The sequence below is a fragment of the Rutidosis leptorrhynchoides genome, chromosome 9 (genome assembly GCF_046630445.1).
Source record: "Rutidosis leptorrhynchoides isolate AG116_Rl617_1_P2 chromosome 9, CSIRO_AGI_Rlap_v1, whole genome shotgun sequence".
Lineage (NCBI taxonomy): Eukaryota > Viridiplantae > Streptophyta > Magnoliopsida > Asterales > Asteraceae > Rutidosis > Rutidosis leptorrhynchoides.
In genome coordinates, this window is record NC_092341.1 from 74,987,160 (window position 1) to 75,007,106 (window position 19,947).

General features: G+C 35.7%; 1 protein-coding gene across 1 annotated transcript in view; it reads left to right on the forward strand.

Annotated features, from left to right (window-relative positions):
* The first annotated feature begins 870 nt into the window (after positions 1-870).
* LOC139867175 (protein RADIALIS-like 6) overlaps positions 871-19,947 on the forward strand; it is a 51,655-nt gene continuing 32,578 nt past the window's right edge. The window contains exon 1 of the mRNA XM_071855505.1: positions 871-1,278. Coding sequence (XP_071711606.1) covers positions 998-1,278 — 281 coding nt within the window. The 5' untranslated portion in view covers positions 871-997. The remainder of the gene's footprint in view (positions 1,279-19,947) is intronic.

Genomic DNA, 19,947 nt, shown 5'->3' on the forward strand with positions numbered 1-19,947 from the left:
AATTGGTCTTTATTGCAGAACGAGCGAGCTCAACGTAACACTTTTTCATAAAAATGATATATATGCCGATTCACCGATGATCAAATCAATGGAATTCTAATTCGTTGGTGGCTATGGCGTATGCGCGTCTATATCCTTTTTCTTTGGGAAAAGCTTCTTTTTTTTTTTTCCTGATGTCAGTTCAACCTTTTTCATTCAAATTCCTTCAATGTGTGGTTCTGAAACTTTATTTTGGCTATTAGATTTTTAAGTGGGATCATATAGGCTAGTGGAGGAATCCATCACACCGTATGACTAGCCACTGGGTGCAGGTTCCTTATCTTTCTAAAACCAAGGGCTCAAACCAGCTGCATTGTTTCCTTTATGCGTAATTTTTAGCTTCTGAGTCAAAAATAGACTAGAGAATGGTTTTCATCCTTTATGTGTATTTATGAAACCAGGGATTAACTGCTTCAATGCCAAAAATTGTTTTTGGGTTGAACCATTCAGATTGTTATAACGATGACATAAACAATTCAAAAGAAATCGTACAGGCGTTTTAATAAAAAAAAATAAAAAATACAGAATGATTACATATGCAAACAATATCCAACCAAAGATGGTATAATATATTATGGTGTCGATATTCATGCTGTTCGCAGCGCATTTAGGATCTAATTCCATAAGCTAAGATACGTAAAATTCCATCATAAAGCCACTTGCTGATGAATTGATTGATGATTAATAGTATAACAGAAAAGAATATAACTTTCAATAACAGATAGTGTTTGATATAAATCACCACTTATGAGAGCATAACTAGTCTGACTCGCGCCAATGTACCGAATAACATAATTTCGTACGTTTTCATAAAAATAAAAAATATAAAAAAATATCCTCCAACTTGCACTTCTCTTGTTATATAAAGGAAGGTAACACGTCAATCTAGAGCATACCATCCCCTTGACTTCAGTCTTCTCCTTTGACTGCGAGCTTAAACATTTAATATAAATTTATAATGGCATCAAGCTCGATGATGACATCATCACGTAGCTCTGGGTCCCCGTGGTCACCGAGACAAAATAAACAATTTGAAGAGGCGTTAGCTTACTATAACAAGGACACCCCTGACAGATGGCATAACATCGCAAGGGCTGTAGGTGGAAAATCGATCGAGGAGGTGAAGAGATATTACGATATACTTGTTAGTGACATCATGCAAATTGAATCAGACCAAGTGCCGTTACCTAACTATAATGATATCGGGAGCAATGGTCGCGGGTTTGGTAACGAACAGAGGTACTTCTAATTATGTCACAATTGCTATATACATAATGAATTTCATGTTGAAAAGTTGTATTAGTTAGTTGTATGTATGATTATATACAATGTGATGATGAAGCAAATGACAAATGCCAAATGTTTACACTTATCTGCATCTCTATGCATGTTTTTATATTGCATATGAGTTTTACTAATTGGTCACATGAAGTCCAATCTATCTTACTTGTTTTGGTCACATGCACATGCTCCAAAACTATACTTTAAATGCATGCCTTAAAATATAATTAAGCTAGTGGACAAATTATTTTTATTATTTTATTACATTTCTCAATACTATCACAAGTTTAAATTCATGACATTTCTCCTTGGACTTAGGGTGGCAATTTCGACCCAAGTTGGTATTTAAATTAAACATATGTATGAGTGAGTATTTAATTAAATTAAATCTAAGTGGCAGTTTCGACCCAAGTGTTTTCTAATAAACAATGATTATCTACTTTAAGATCGAGGTCGGTCGCCATGTTGGTATCAAGTCAACTGCCAAAAAGGGTAATGATCAACTCATCACATAAAGTATGTGCTTATGTTGAAGCATGTAACTTAACTATCAATGAACAAGAATTTAAAAGGACAACTTTACAGATTTGATGGAAAATTCTTACATATTTCGTATATATTTAATTAAATAACAACTTATTATAATGGTAATATGAGCTTTTAAGTATAGAATGTACTAGTAACACCTGCATGCCAATATTATAATTATAATAAAAATTTAAAGCATAACAAAGAAGTAGTACAAAATTGTTGCTGGTTTCTCACTGACATATTCTTGATTTGTCAACAGACAGGAAGCTATTATGAAATAAAATGGTTCACAGGGGAAGAACAAAGGGTTAAGTTATTGAAAGAAATAGGTGTAGTAGTTATGTGTGCTTGTGTGCATTATTATGTATCATTATGTTCTTGATTAATTCAGTTATGCTCTCATTGCAAGTTAACTCAAAAATATGAGGGTTGCATTTGAAAAAAAAAATCTTTAAGTGATATTTTATAACCTTTTTTTTTCATTGTCTAATTGTAGTTAATGTATGCGCAAGTTTATGAATGTAAAATATATTCTCTGGTTGAATAATCTATGTAGCAAAATGTCAATTGTCTTTTATTGTGTGAATCGTCTTCTTCAGTTAATTCGTGCTTACATGGCAATCTGTCTGCAAGTAATATTAAGCAAGTTACAGCTGAATGAAATAAGATTTTTTAGGGTGAAGTATACTTTCCATTAACGAATGTTTGGAGCTGGAAACAAAAGTCCAAGTAACAAACAAACAATAAAGACTGGTTGGGTCCTTATCATGTTTCAGCTCTTTATTTAGATGAACGATGATGAGTGTACCTCTAATTTTATGGCCCAAGCCCAGATAGAGTTATGGCAGCCCAGATAGAGTTATGACCAGGATAGGGTTGGAAACAGTTAGAGAGTATTCTTGATGGACTACGTACACTAGAGTATGAGGTCGGATTACTTGCCCTTCTCGAGTAACTCAAAAAGGGAAAACCTTACAACTTTTTCTCATTAAGTTAATCGTTAATTGAACAGCTGTATACTTCATCATTAAATTAACCATCATTGATCGAGCCGTGCATATTTTTGAGAGACGATTTGTACACTTATAATTTAGCGGTACACTACTAAATGTGATGGAAAGTTACACTATTAAACCTGCTTTAAAATGTTGTACAATGCAATGTTTTAAAGAAGACTTGATGGTGTACGAATCATCACAATTTCTTTCATATTCCCTTCGTAGTCGTTTGTGCATGTATAGTTGCAGTTATGGCCAATTTAAATGGTAAAACCAAACAGTCAGCTGCGACCCAAATAAAAGAAAATCCTTTAGTTTTAGCTATTTGCAATGACAAAAAGTATTGTAGGATCTGCACCATAGTTTTCTGTTTATCTATCTTTTGGAAAAATGCCCAAACAAAGCATGATTCTTTGTTCTTTGTCATTTCAACATTTTGACAATTTTTTTCAAATTGCCCTTTCTTTACTGTGGTTTCGCTGTAACTTTGACTTTTTTTAAGTTACAAAACGGGACCATGAAAGTGATCGCAAGTGTAGTCGTGTAGGCATGACAATTTACCACTGTTAGAAAGTATTCAAAGTGCAGGGTTAGAAATATCATTATCTAAAGTTGGAAGGTTCGAAGTGTAACTGATTACGATTAGTTAGTTAAAGGTTGTTAGCACTTAATCAAGTTCAATAGGCCTGCAGTTTGCTCATAGAAAGAAAACTGAGTCATTACATGATCATTAAGTTAAATTAAGAGATGACAGATATAGACTAATACATGTGGACTTAAATTTAGAATCATACAACATATATTTAACAGTGCAGATATTCTTGAGGTTTTAACGACGAATGAAATATATGTGCACTATCAGCTGTTGGAGATATGGAGAACTTTAAACAATTAGAGGGAAGATTTCAGAAAACTCACACGAAGCTTCCACGAAGTTGTTAGGAAACTCACATGTAGCTTCCACGAAGTTGTGAGGAAATTCACATGTAGCTTCCACGAAGCTGTCAGGAAACTCACATGTAGCCTCCATGAAGCTGTCAGGAAACTCACATGAAGCTTCAAGGAATTGTTTTTAACTTACTCCTTAAATCATTCTATAAATAGACCCTCTTGTAACTCATTGTAAACACACCACAAATATTCAGTAAATACATTCTCTAGTTGGTCCGTGAACTAAAGCAATCACAACGATTGCATATAACCACGTTATCTCTTGTGGCAATTTACATTTCTTGCATTTATAATCTTTCGTTCATTAAGTGGGTTAGTAATCTTGTAGAATTACTATCGGTGAGTGATCTTGTTGAATCACTTGCGTTGTTTTGGGTCCTAATATCCTTACAACTGGTATCAGAGCTCAAGGTTTCGACTTTGGGTACGATGGCGGAAGACGAAAAATTTAGAATTGACCGATTCGATGGGAGAGAATTTGGCTTTTGGAAGATGCAAATTGAAGATTACTTGTATCAAAAGAAGCTACATCAACCTCTGTTAGAGACCAAGCCCGAAAGCATGAGCGATGCCGATTGGACGCTTTTGGATCGTCAAGCTTTGGGTGCGATTCGTCTTTCACTTGCTAAGAACGTTGCATACAACGTTGTGAATGAGAAGACGACGTTTGCTTGCTTGAAAGCACTCTCTAACATGTATGAGAAACCTACCGCTTCTAATAAGGTTTTTCTCATGAGACAATTGTTCAATACGAAGATGAAGGAAGATACAAGTGCAACGGATCATATCAACGAGTTAAACAACATCATATCGAGGTTAGCATCGGTAGATATTGTGTTTGATGATGAGTTAAAGGCACTAATCTTGCTTTCATCATTACCGGAAAGTTGGTCGGGTACGGTTACCGCAGTTAGTAGCTCTACGGGAACTACTAAGCTAGCGTTTGAAGGAATAAGGGATTAGATTCTTGGTGAAGATACTCGTAGGAGAAACTCGGGGGAATCGACATCCGGTTCTTTGTTAAGTATCGACAACCGTTGTAGGAAATTTGATCGCGGTGAGAAGAAGGGTAGAAAGAAGTCTAAGAAGAGGTATCCATCGAAAGATAGAAGTGAAGCTGTTTGTTGGGGTTGCAATAAAAAAGGACACTTTCAAAGGAATTGTAAAAATGGTCCGGCGAAATGTGTGAACTTGACCGAGGAAGAAAGTGATGATGCACTTTTATGTAGTGTTGAAAATTCTATGGAGTCTTGGATTTTTGATTCGGGAGCTTCGTTTCATGCTACTCATATCAAAAGCATGATGGAGAATTTTCGTCCATATCAAGGCAAGGTGAGATTGGCGGACGACAAACAACTCAATATAGAGGGCATTGGAGATGTTGTATTGAAGACTACTCTTGGCTCTAATTGGACCTTGAAAAACGTAAGGTACATTCCTAAATTAAAAAGGAAACTTATTTCGGTTGGTCAATTAGATGATGAAGGTAACGCGGTTACTTTTGAAAACTGCCAATGGAAGGTGGTTAAGGGTAGTTGTGTCGTGGCTCGTGGACATAAAAGGAGAACTCTTTATATGGTTGAAGTGTTTGATGAAGACACTGTGGTTGCTACGGTTAATGTTGAGTCCGAATCAACTCTATGGCACCGAAGACTCGGGCATATGAGTGAGAAGGGTATGAAGATGCTTGTTTCGAGTGGGAGAATTCCAGATTTGAAAAAGGTAGAACTTGGATTTTGCGAACCATGTGTATATGGAAAGCAAAAGAAGGTGACTTTTGGGAAATCGGGAAATGCTCCTAAGTTGGAGAAATTGGAGCTTGTTCATACGGATGTGTTTGGTCCAACCAATGTAGAATCACATGGCGGTTCTTGCTATTATGTCACCTTCATTGACGACTCCACTCGAAAGGTATGGGTTTATTTTCTTAAAGCTAAATCTGATGTATTTAATACATTTGTGAAGTGGAAAGCAATGGTAGAAAATGAGACTAATTTGAAAGTCAAGTGCTTGAAGTCGGATAATGGAGGGGAATATGGTAGTCTTGAGTTTAAAGACATTTGTGCAAAGCTCGGTATTAGAATGTTGAAAACGGTACCGGAGACACCGCAACACAATGGGGTCGCCGAACGTATGAATCGTACGTTAAATGAAAGGGCTAAGAGTATGAGACTACATGCCAGTTTGCCTAAGATGTTTTGGGCAGATGCGGTTAATACGGCGGCTTATTTGATTAACAGGGGACCCTCAACACCGTTGGGTTTCCGAATTCCCGAGGAAGAATGGCAAGGTAAGAAGGTGAGTTATAATCACCTTAGGATCTTTGGGTGTAATGCTTATGTGAAGACCAAAGATGCGGATAGAGACACGCTTGAAGCTAAGTCAAAGAAGTGTACTTTCATAGGTTACGGGTCGGATGAAATGGGTTATCGTTGTTGGGATAACGAGGCTAGAAAAGTGATTCGTTCTCATGATGTTACCTTTGATGAAGATTCGGTTTATGGCAAACCAGAAACGGGGAGTCCTAAACCGGGTCATGTTACTTTTGACGATGTTTCTATTGATGATCTTGCAGGTTCTAGTGGGAGTACGGGTAACAATGAATTGCCAATTAACGGTGAGGCGTCAGAAAATGCTAATGATGGAAATGATTCGGAAAGCGGTGATGATTCCGAACATAGTGCGAGTTCTAGTGATGAGGAGGACTCAAATGAAACCGGTCCAACCATTTCGGTTGCTCCTACACTAAGACGCTCGACTAGAGTGCCCAAACCTAATCCTAGGTATTCTCCATCAGCAAACTACTTGCTCTATACCGAGAATGGTGAACCCGAAAGTTACTTTGAGGCAAGGAAGACAAAAGAATCCATACAATGGGAGCTTGCCATGAAAGAAGAGATGGGGTCACTTGAGAAGAATAAAACTTGGTCACTAGTGAAGTTACCTCATGATAAAAGGGTGTTGCAAAGTAAATGGGTGTATCGAATCAAGAATGAGTTGGATGGCAAGAAAAGGTACAAGGCTCGTTTGGTGGTTAAAGGCTTTCAACAAAAGAAAGGAGTTGACTACCAAGAGATATTTTCACCGGTGGTGAAGATGACTACTATTCGCTTGGTACTTTCTATGGTTTCATCTGAGGACTTACATCTAGAGCAACTAGATGTGAAGACCACATTCTTACATGGTAACCTTGATGAAGAGATCTATATGAGGCAACCCGAGGGCTTTGAGGTAAAGGGTAAAGAGAAGTGGGTTTGTAAGCTAAAGAAAAGTTTGTATGGATTGAAGCAAGCACCTCGGCAATGGTACTTGAAGTTTGACGAGTTTATGAAGAAGATTGGTTTCTTAAGATGTGAAGCGGATCACTGTTGCTACTTGAAAAAATTCAAGTCTTCTTACATAATCTTATTGTTGTATGTTGATGACATGTTACTTGCAATGTCCGAAATCAACAAGTTGAAAGTATTACTTTCCCATGAGTTCGAGATGAAAGATCTTGGTGGTGCTAGGCAAATACTTGGCATGAGTATTGTACGTGATCGTGTGAAGGGTACTCTATACTTGTCTCAATCCAAATATATTGAGAAAGTTGTAGAGAGGTTTAACATGGAAAATTCAAAGGCTCGTTCTATGCCTTTGGGTAGCACGATAAAGCTATCGAAAATTCAATCACCTAAAACGGAAGAAGACAAAATGGAGATGGAAAAGGTTCCATATGCATCGGCCGTGGGTAGTGTTATGTATGCCATGGTTTGTACAAGACCCGATATTGCTCACGCAGTGGGAGTTGTAAGTCGTTATTGAAATGTCCTGTTCTTATTGATTAAAAACGTTCCATATTAATTGATTTCGTTGCGAGGTTTTGACCTCTATATGAGACGTTTTTCAAAGACTGCATTCATTTTTAAAACAAACCATAACCTTTATTTCATAAATAAAGGTTTAAAAAGCTTTACGTAGATTATCAAATAATGATAATCTAAAATATCCTGTTTACACATGACCATTACATAATGGTTTACAATACAAATATGTTACATCGAAATCAGTTTCTTGAATGCAGTTTTTACACAATATCATACAAACATGGACTCCAAATCTTGTCCTTATTTTAGTATGCAACAGCGGAAGCTCTTAATATTCACCTGAGAATAAACATGCTTTAAACGTCAACAAAAATATTGGTGAGTTATAGGTTTAACCTATATATATCAAATCGTAACAATAGACCACAAGATTTCATATTTCAATACACATCCCATACATAGAGATAAAAATCATTCATATGGTGAACACCTGGTAACCGACATTAACAAGATGCATATATAAGAATATCCCCATCATTCCGGGACACCCTTCGGATATGATATAAATTTCGAAGTACTAAAGCATCCGGTACTTTGGATGGGGTTTGTTAGGCCCAATAGATCTATCTTTAGGATTCGCGTCAATTAGGGTGTCTGTTCCCTAATTCTTAGATTACCAGACTTAATAAAAAGGGGCATATTCGATTTCGATAATTCAACCATAGAATGTAGTTTCACGTACTTGTGTCTATTTTGTAAATTATTTATAAAACCTGCATGTATTCTCATCCCAAAAATATTAGATTTTAAAAGTGGGACTATAACTCACTTTCACAGATTTTTACTTCGTCGAGAAGTGAGACTTGGCCACTGTTGATTCACGAACCTATAACAATATATACATATATATTAAAGTATGTTCAAAATATATTTACAACACTTTTAATATATTTTGATGTTTTAAGTTTATTAAGTCAGCTGTCCTCGTTAGTAACCTACAACTAGTTGTCCACAGTTAGATGTACAGAAATAAATCGATATATATATTATCTTGAATCAATCCACGACCCAGTGTATACATATCTCAGTATTTATCACAACTCAAACTATATATATTTTGGAATCAACCTCAACCCTGTATAGCTAACTCCAACATTCACATATAGAGTGTCTATGGTTGTTCCGAAATATATATAGATGTGTCGACATGATAGGTCGAAACATTGTATACATGTCTATGGTATCTCAAGATTACATAATATACAATACAAGTTGATTAAGTTATGGTTGGAATAGATTTGTTACCAATTTTCACGTAGCTAAAATGAGAAAAATTATCCAATCTTGTTTTACCCATAACTTCTTCATTTTAAATCCGTTTTGAGTGAATCAAATTGCTATGGTTTCATATTGAACTCTATTTTATGAATCTAAACAGAAAAAGTATAGGTTTATAGTCAGAAATATAAGTTACAAGTCGTTTTTGTAAAGGTAGTCATTTCAGTCGAAAGAACGACGTCTAGATGACCATTTTAGAAAACATACTTCCACTTTGAGTTTAACCATAATTTTTGGATATAGTTTCATGTTCATAATAAAAATCATTTTCCCAGAATAACAACTTTTAAATCAAAGTTTATCATAGTTTTTAATTAACTAACCCAAAACAGCCCGCTGTGTTACTACGACGGCGTAAATCCGGTTTTACGGTGTTTTTCGTGTTTCCAGGTTTTAAATCATTAAGTTAGCATATCATATAGATATAGAACATGTGTTTAGTTGATTTTAAAAGTCAAGTTAGAAGGATTATCTTTTATTTGTGAACAAGTTTAGAATTAACTAAACTATGTTCTAGTGATTACGAGTTTAAACCTTCGAATAAGATAGTTTTATATATATGAATCGAATGATGTTACAAACATCATTACTACCTCAAGTTTAGTAGGTAAACCTACTGGAAGTGACAAGAAATGATCTAGCTTCAAAGGATCTTGGATGGCTTGAAAGTTCTTGAAGTAGGATCATGACACAAAAATAAGTTCAAGTAAGATTTTTACTCGAATTAAGATAGTTTATAGTTATAGAAATTGAATCAAAGTTTGAATATGAATATTACTTTGAATAAGAAAGATAACCTACTGTATATAACAAAGGTTTCTTGATCTTATATGATTACTTGGAATGGATTAGAAAGCTTGGAAGTAAATTAGTAAACTTGAAGGGATTTTTGAAGTGTTCTTGAAGTGTTCTTCCTATGATGATTATAGCTTGATTCTTGAAGTGATTTTTGATGAAGATGATGATTAACTACTGGAAAAATACGTTCATAATAGTGTGTGTGTGTGTTGAGAGAGAATTAGAAAGAGAATTGGAAGTGAAATGGAGTGAATGATGAGTGGTAATTGGTGAGTGGTGAGTGGGGTTAAAAGGAGTTCTAGTTAGTTGACTAGCTCATGGTAGAAGTTAAAATTGATTAGTTATACATGACATAATCAAGAGTAGAATCCCATGCTAGTTCCTATTGGTATATACCCATAGTAAGTACGTTTTGAAGCTGTGTATAATACGGGTAAGAATACGACTAGAATTCTTGATGAAAGAAAAGAATGGGAAAGTAACTGTAACCATTTTCGTTAAGTATGAGTGTTTTGATATATGTATTGAAGTCTTCCAAAAGTATTTTAATACATCTAAATACACTACATGTATATACATTTTAACTGAGTCGTTGCATGTAAGTGTTGTTTTGAAACCTTTAAGTTAACGATCTCAATTAATGTTTTTAACCCATTGTTTATTATATCTAATGAGATGTTAAATTATTATATTATCATGATATTATGATATATTAATATATCTTAATATGATATATATACATTTAAATTTCGTTACAACTATAATCGTTACATATATGTCTCGTTTCGAAATCCTTAAGTTAGTAGTCTTGTTTATATGTATATAACTCATTGTTAATATACTTATGGAGATACTTACTTATCATAATCTCATGTTAACCATATGTATATCCATATATATATATCGTCATGTCGTTTTTACAAGTTTTAACGTTCGTGAATCGCCGGTCAACTTGGGTGGTCAATTGTCTATATGAAACATATTTCAATTAATCAAGTCTTAACAAGTTTGATTGCTTAACATGTTGGAAACACTTAATCATGTAAATAACAATTTCATTTAATATATATATAAACATGGAAAAGTTCGGGTCACTACAGTACCTACCCGTTAAATAAATTTCGTCCCGAAATTTTAAGCAGTTGGAGGTGTTGACGTATCTTCTGGAAATAAATGCGGGTATTTCTTCTTCATCTGATCTTCACTCTCCCAGGTGAACTCGGGTCCTCTACGAGCATTCCATCAAACCTTAATAATCGGTATCTTGTTTTGTTTAAGTCTCTTAACCTCACGATCCATTATTTCGACGGGTTCTTCAATGAATTGAAGTTTTTCATTGATTTGGATTTCGTCCAACGGAATAGTGAGATCTTCTTTAGCAAAACATTTCTTCAAATTTGAGACGTGGAAAGTGTTATGTACAGCCGCGAGTTGTTGAGGTAACTCAAGTCGGTAAGCTACTGGTCCGACACGATCAATAATCTTGAATGGTCCAATATACCTTGGATTTAATTTCCCTCGTTTACCAAATCGAACAACGCCTTTCCAAGGTGCAACTTTAAGCATGACCATCTCTCCAATTTCAAATTCTATATCTTTTCTTTTAATGTCAGCGTAGCTCTTTTGTCGACTTTGGGCGGTTTTCAACCGTTGTTGAATTTGGATGATCTTCTCGGTAGTTTCTTGTATAATCTCCGGACCCGTAATCTGTCTATCCCCCACTTCACTCCAACAAATCGGAGACCTGCACTTTCTACCATAAAGTGCTTCAAACGACGCCATCTCAATGCTTGAATGGTAGCTGTTGTTGTAGGAAAATTCTGCTAACGGTAGATGTCGATCCCAACTGTTTCCGAAATCAATAACACATGCTCGTAGCATGTCCTCAAGCGTTTGTATCGTCCTTTTGTTCTGCCCATCAGTTTGTGGATGATAGGCAGTACTCATGTCTAGACGAGTTCCTAATGCTTGCTGTAATGTCTGCCAGAATCTTGAAATAAATCTGCCATCCCTATCAGAGATAATAGAGATTGGTATTCCATGTCTGGAGATGACTTCCTTCAAATACAGTCGTGCTAACTTCTCCATCTTGTCATCTTCTCTTATTGGCAGGAAGTATGCTGATTTGGTGAGACGATCAACTATTACCCAAATAGTATCAAAACCACTTGCAGTCCTTGGTTAGTGATGAAATCCATGGTAATGTTTTCCCATTTCCATTCCGGGATTTCGGGTTGTTGAAGTAGACCTGATGGTTTCTGATGCTCCGCTTTGACCTTAGAACACGTCAAACATTCTCCTACATATTTAGCAATATCGACTTTCATACCTGGCCACCAAAAATGTTTCTTAAGATCCTTGTACATTTTCTCCGTTCCAGGATGTATTGAGTATCTGGTTTTATGAGCTTCTCTAAGTACCATTTCTCTCATATCTCCAAATTTTGGTACCCAAATTCTTTCAGCCCTATACCGGGTTCCGTCTTCCCGAATATTAAGATGCTTCTCCGATCCTTTGGGTATTTCATCCTTTAAATTTCCCTCTTTTAAAACTCCTTGTTGCGCCTCCTTTATTTGAGTAGTAAGGTAAGTGTGAATCATTATATTCATAGATTTTACTCGAATGAGTTCTCTGTCCTTTCTGCTCAAGGCGTCGGCTACCACATTTGCCTTCCCCGGGTGGTAACGAATTTTAAAGTCGTAATCATTCAACAATTCAATCCACCTACGCTGCCTCATATTCAGTTGTTTCTGATTAAATATATGTTGAAGACTTTTGTGGTCGGTATATATAATACTTTTGACCCCATATAAGTAGTGCCTCCAAGTCTTTAATGTAAAAACAACTGCGCCTAATTCCAAATCATGCGTCGTATAATTTTGCTCGTGAATCTTCAATTGTCTAGACGCATAAGCAATCACCTTCGTTCGTTGCATTAATACACAATCGAGACCTTGCTTTGATGCGTCACAATAAATCACAAAATCATCATTCCCTTCAGGCAATAACAATATAGGTGCCGTAGTTAGCTTTTTCTTCAATAACTGAAACGCTTTCTCTTGTTCATCCTTCCATTCAAATTTCTTCCCTTTATGCGTTAATGCAGTCAAGGGTTTTGCTATTCTGGAAAAGTCTTGGATGAACCTTCTGTAGTAACCAGCTAGTCCTAAAAACTGGCGTATGTGTTTCGGAGTTTTCGGGGTTTCCCACTTTTCAACAGTTTCTATCTTTGCCGGATCCACCTTAATACCTTCTTTGTTCACTATGTGACCGAGGAATTGAACTTCTTCCAACCAAAATGCACACTTTGAAAACTTAGCGTACAATTCTTCCTTCCTCAATACTTCTAACACCTTTCTCAAATGTTCACCGTGTTCTTGGTCATTCTTTGAGTAAATAAGTATGTCATCAATGAAAACAATGACAAACTTGTCAAGGTATGGTCCACACACTCGGTTCATAAGGTCCATGAACACAGCTGGTGTATTAGTTAAACCAAATGGCATGACCATAAACTCGTAATGACCGTAACGTGTTCTGAAAGTAGTATTTGGAATATCATCTTCTTTCACCCGCATTTGATGATACCCGGAACGTAAGTCAATCTTTAAATAAACAGACGAGCCTTGTAGTTGATCAAATAAGTCGTCGATTCTCGGTAGTGGGTAGCGGTTCTTGATGGTAAGTTTGTTCAACTCTCGGTAGTCGATACACAACCTGAATGTACCATCTTTCTTCTTGACAAACAAAACAGGAGCTCCCCACGGTGATGTGCTTGGTCGAATGAAACCACGCTCTAAAAGTTCTTGTAATTGGCTTTGCAGTTCTTTCATCTCGCTGGGTGCGAGTCTGTAAGGAGCACGAGCTATTGGTGCAGCTCCTGGTACAAGATCTATTTGAAATTCAACGGATCGATGTGGGGGTAATCCCGGTAATTCTTTCGGAAATACATCGGGAAATTCTTTTGCAATGGGAACATCATTGATGCTCTTTTTTTCAGTTTGTACTTTCTCGACGTGTGCTAGAACAGCATAGCAACCTTTTCTTATTAGTTTTTGTGCCTTCAAATTACTAATAAGATGTAGCTTCGTGTTGCCCTTTTCTCCGTACACCATTAAGGGTTTTCCTTTTTCTCGTATAATGCGAATTGCATTTTTATAACATACGATCTCTGCTTTCACCTTCTTCAGCCAGTCCATGCCAACTATTACATCAAAACTCCTTAACTCTACTGGTATCAAATTAATCTTAAATATTTAGCTACCCAGTTTAATTTCTCGATTCCGGCATATATTATCTGCTGAAATTAATTTACCGTTTGCTAATTCGAGTAAAAATTTACTATCCAACGGCGTCAATGGACAACTTAATTTAGCACAAAAATATCTACTCATATAGCTTCTATCCGCACCCGAATCAAATAAAACGTAAGCAGATTTATTGTCAATAAGAAACGTACCCGTAACAAGCTCCGGGTCTTCCTGTGCCTCTGCTGCATTAATATTGAAAACTCTTCCGCGGCCTTGTCCATTCGTGTTCTCCTGGTTCGGGCAATTTCTAATAATGTGGCCCGATTTTCCACATTTATAACACACTACATTGGCATAACTTGCTCCGACACTACTTGCTCCGCCATTACTCGTTCCGACACCATTTGTTCCTTTCGTTCTGTTATCCCCTGGTCCGTAGACCTCACACTTCGCCGCGCTATGACCATTTCTTTTACACTTGTTGCAAAATTTGGTGCAGAACCCCGAGTGATACTTTTCACACCTTTGGCATAGCTGCTTCTGATTGTTGTTGTTGTTGTTGCGGTTGTTATTGTTGTTGGGATGATTGCTGTAGTTGCTGTTGTTGTTGTTGTTGTTGTTGTTGTTGGGCCTTTTGTTATAGTTGCGATTGATGTTGCGATTGTTGGGATAATTGTTGCGATTATTGTTGTAATTGCTGTTGTTGTTGTATTGGTGATTCTTATCACCATTTTCCTCCCACTTTCTTTTGACTTGCTTCACATTGGCCTTTTCAGCCGTCTGTTTTTTAATTCTTTCCTCAATCTGGTTCACTAGTTTGTGAGCCATTCTACATGCCTGTTGTATGGAGGCGGGCTCGTGTGAACTTATATCTTCTTGGATTATTTCCGGTAATCCTTTCACAAATGCGTCGATCTTCTCTTCCTCATCTTCAAACGCTCCCGGACACAATAGGCACAATTCTGTGAATCGTCTTTCGTACGTGGTAATATCAAATCCTTGGGTTCGTAACCCTCTAAGTTCTGTCTTGAGCTTATTGACCTCGGTTCTGGGACGGTACTTCTCGTTCATCAAGTGCTTGAATGCTGACCACGGTAGTGCGTACGCATCATCTTGTCCCACTTGCTCTAGATAGGTATTCCACCATGTTAACGCAGAACCTGTGAAGGTATGCGTAGTGTACTTCACTTTGTCCTCTTCAGTACACTTACTTATGACAAACACCGATTCGACCTTCTCGGTCCACCGTTTCAATCCGATCGGTCCTTCGGTTCCATCAAATTCCAAAGGTTTGCAGGCAGTGAATTCTTTGTAGGTGCATTCTACACGATTTCCTGTACTGCTAGATCCAAGGTTATTGTTGGTATGTAGCGCAGCCTGTACTGCGGCTATGTTTGAAGCTAGAAAATTACGGAATTCCTCTTCATTCATATTCACGGTGTGTCGAGTAGTCGGTGCCATTTCCTTCAAAATAGTCAAATGGAACAAGTAAATCATACAGAATATTAAGAGTAGTTAATAGTATTTCGTAGCATAATATGAACTCATTTATAAAAGCTTTTTCTTCATATTAGCGTTTTATAAGTTTAAATTCGGGTAGTACCTACCCGTTAAGTTCATACTTAGTAGCTAATATACAATTCAACTACTACAATTCTATATGAAAAACTGATTATAATAATATTTCTTCTTCAAACTTTTATACAATATTTTACAAACTTACAATACCGCTTATTTTACATAAAGCATGAAATATAGCACACAATAACTTTGATACAAGATAGTTGTGAAGATAATTCTAGCTAGTACACAAGTCGTTCAGCAAAGGCAATAAAGACACGTAATTCATACGTCCAGAAACAAGTCATGCATTCTGGTTTTACTAGGACTACTACCCATCCTTGGTCTTGTGGAACATAACCGTTATGGCCGTTGATAAGATAGCGTGTTGTAACGTCGTCAAAGGGACGAGGGTTACGTAATGACCAATAGTCTTGTAATAACCTAAAAACCTCATTTCTTACCCCAATTACCGACTCCGTCACTTGTGGGAACGTTTTGTTTAATAGTTGTAGGCTGATGTTCTTGTTCTCACTTTGGTGAGAAGCGACCATTACTAACCCGTAAGCATAGCATGCTTCTTTATGTTGCATGTTAGCCGCTCTTTCTAAATCATGAAGTCCTATATTCGGATACATTGAGTCAAAATAATTTCTTAACCCGTTGTGTAAAATAGCATTTGGGTTCCCCGCAATATATGCATCAAAGTAAACACATCGTAACTTATGGGTTTCCCAATGTGATATCCCCCATCTTTCAAACGAAAGTCTCTTATAAACCAAGACATTCTTGGAACGTTCTTTGAATGTCTTACAAACTGATTTCGCCGTAAATAGTTGTGCCGAAGAATTCTAACCGACTCTAGACAAGATTTCATCAATCATGTCTCCGGGTAGGTCTCTTAAAATATTGGGTTGTCTATCCATTTTGTGTTTTTATACTGTAAAATAGACAAGAGTTAGATTCATAAAAAAAATACTTATTAATACAAGCAATTTTTACATATATCATAAAGCATAAGCACACTATATTACATATATTACACCACACGAATACAACTATCTTATTCCGACTCGCTTGTTTCTTCTTCTTCAGTTTTGGTTCGTTTTGTCAAGTTTCTAGGGATATATGATGTTCCCCTAATACGAGCCGTCGTTTTCCACATTGGTTTAGAAAAACCTGGTGGTTTAGAGGTTCCCGGGTCATTGTTACAACTTAAGGACTTCGGGGGTTGACGATACATATAAAGTTCATCGGGGTTGGAATTAGATTTCTCTATTTTTATGCCCTTTCCCTTATTATTTTCTTTTGCCTTTTTAAATTCAGTTGGGGTAATTTCTATAACATCATCGGAATTCTCGTCAGAATCCGATTCATCGGAGAATTGGTAATCCTCCCAATATTTTGCTTCCTTAGTGGAAACACCATTGACCATAATTAACCTTGGTCGGTTGGTTGAGGATTTTCTTTTACTTAACCGTTTTATTATTTCCCCCACCGGTTCTATTTCTTCATCCGGTTCCGATTCTTCTTCCGGTTCCGACTCTTCTTCCGGTTCCTCTTCGGGAACTTGTGAATCAGTCCACGAATCATTCCAATTTACATTTGACTCTTCATTATTATTAGGTGAGTCAATGGGACTTGTTCTAGAGGTAGACATCTATCACATAATATCAAACGCGTTAAGAGATTAATATATCACATAATATTCACATGTTAAAAATATATAGTTTCCAACAAAATTTGTTAAGCAATCATTTTTCAAGTAAACACGGTCGAAGTCCAGACTCACTAATGCATCCTAACAAACTAGATAAGACACACTAATGCAAAATTCTGGTTCTCTAAGACCAACGCTCGGATACCAACTGAAATGTCCCGTTCTTATTGATTAAAAACGTTCCATATTAATTGATTTCGTTGCGAGGTTTTGACCTCTATATGAGACGTTTTTCAAAGACTGCATTCATTTTTAAAACAAACCATAACCTTTATTTCATAAATAAAGGTTTAAAAAGCTTTACGTAGATTATCAAATAATGATAATCTAAAATATCCTGTTTACACACGACCATTACATAATGGTTTACAATACAAATATGTTACATCGAAATCAGTTTCTTGAATGCAGTTTTTATACAATATCATACAAACATGGACTCCAAATCTTGTCCTTATTTTAGTATGCAACAGCGGAAGCTCTTAATATTCACCTGAGAATAAACATGCTTTAAACGTCAACAAAAATGTTGGTGAGTTATAGGTTTAACCTATATATATCAAATCGTAACAATAGACCACAAGATTTCATATTTCAATACACATCCCATACATAGAGATAAAAATCATTCATATGGTGAACACCTGGTAACCGACATTAACAAGATGCATATATAAGAATATCCCCATCATTCCGGGACACCCTTCGGATATGATATAAATTTCGAAGTACTAAAGCATCCGGTACTTTGGATGGGGTTTGTTAGGCCCAATAGATCTATCTTTAGGATTCGCGTCAATTAGGGTGTCTGTTCCCTAATTCTTAGATTACCAGACTTAATAAAAAGGGGCATATTCGATTTTGATAATTCAACCATAGAATGTAGTTTCACGTACTTGTGTCTATTTTGTAAATCATTTATAAAACCTGCATGTATTCTCATTCCAAAAATATTAGATTTTAAAAGTGGGACTATAACTCACTTTCACAGATTTTTACTTCGTCGAGAAGTATGACTTGGCCACTGTTGATTCACGAGCCTATAACAATATATACATATATATTAAAGTATGTTCAAAATATATTTACAACACTTTTAATATATTTTGATGTTTTAAGTTTATTAAGTCAGCTGTCCTCGTTAGTAACCTACAACTAGTTGTCCACAGTTAGATGTACAGAAATAAATCGATATATATATTATCTTGAATAAATCCATGACTCAGTGTATACATATCTCAGTATTGATCACAACTCAAACTATATATATTTTGGAATCAACCTCAACCCTGTATAGCTAACTCCAACATTCACATATAGAGTGTCTATGGTTGTTTTGAAATATATATAGATGTGTCGACATGATAGGTCGAAACATTGTATACATGTCTATGGTATCTCAAGATTACATAATATACAATACAAGTTGATTAAGTTATGGTTGGAATAGATTTGGTACCAATTTTCACGTAGCTAAAATGAGAAAAATTATCCAATCTTGTTTTACCCATAACTTCTTCATTTTAAATCCGTTTTGAGTGAATCAAATTGCTATGGTTTCATATTGAACTCTATTTTATGAATATAAATAGAAAAAGTATAGGTTTATAGTCAGAAATATAAGTTACAAGTCATTTTTGTAAAGGTAGTCATTTCAGTCGAAAGAACGACGTCTAGATGACCATTTTAGAAAACATACTTCCACTTTGAGTTTAACCATAATTTTTGGATATAGTTTCATGTTCATAATAAAAATCATTTTCCCAGAATAACAAATTTTAAATCAAAGTTTATCATAGTTTTTAATTAACTAACCCAAAACAGCCCGCTGTGTTACTACGACGGCGTAAATCCGGTTTTACGGTGTTTTTCGTGTTTCCAGGTTTTAAATCATTAAGTTAGCATATCATATAGATATAGAACATGTGTTTAGTTGATTTTAAAAGTCAAGTTAGAAGGATTATATTTTATTTGTGAACAAGTTTAGAATTAACTAAACTATGTTCTAGTGATTACGAGTTTAAACCTTCGAATAAGATAGTTTTATATATATGAATCGAATGATGTTACGAACATCATTACTACCTCAAGTTTAGTATGTAAACCTACTGGAAGTGACAAGAAATTATCTAGCTTCAAAGGATCTTGGATGGCTTGAAAGTTCTTGAAGTAGGATCATGACACAAAAACAAGTTCAAGTAAGATTTTTACTCGAATTAAGATAGTTTATAGTTATAGAAATTGAATCAAAGTTTGAATATGAATATTACTTTGAATAAGAAAGATAACCTACTGTATATAACAAAGGTTTCTTGATCTTATATGATTACTTGGAATGGATTAGAAAGCTTGGAAGTAAATTAGTAAACTAGAAGGGATTTTTGAAGTGTTCTTGAAGTGTTCTTCCTATGATGATTATAGCTTGATTCTTGAAGTGATTTTTGATGAAGATGATGATTAACTACTGGAAAAATACGTTCATAATAGTGTGTGTGTGTGTTGAGAGAGAATTAGAAAGAGAATTGGAAGTGAAATGGAGTGAATGATGAGTGGTAATTGGTGAGTGGTGAGTGGGGTTAAAAGGAGTTCTAGTTAGTTGACTAGCTCATGGTAGAAGTTAAAATTGATTAGTTATACATGACATAATCAAGAGTAGAATCCCATGCTAGTTCCTA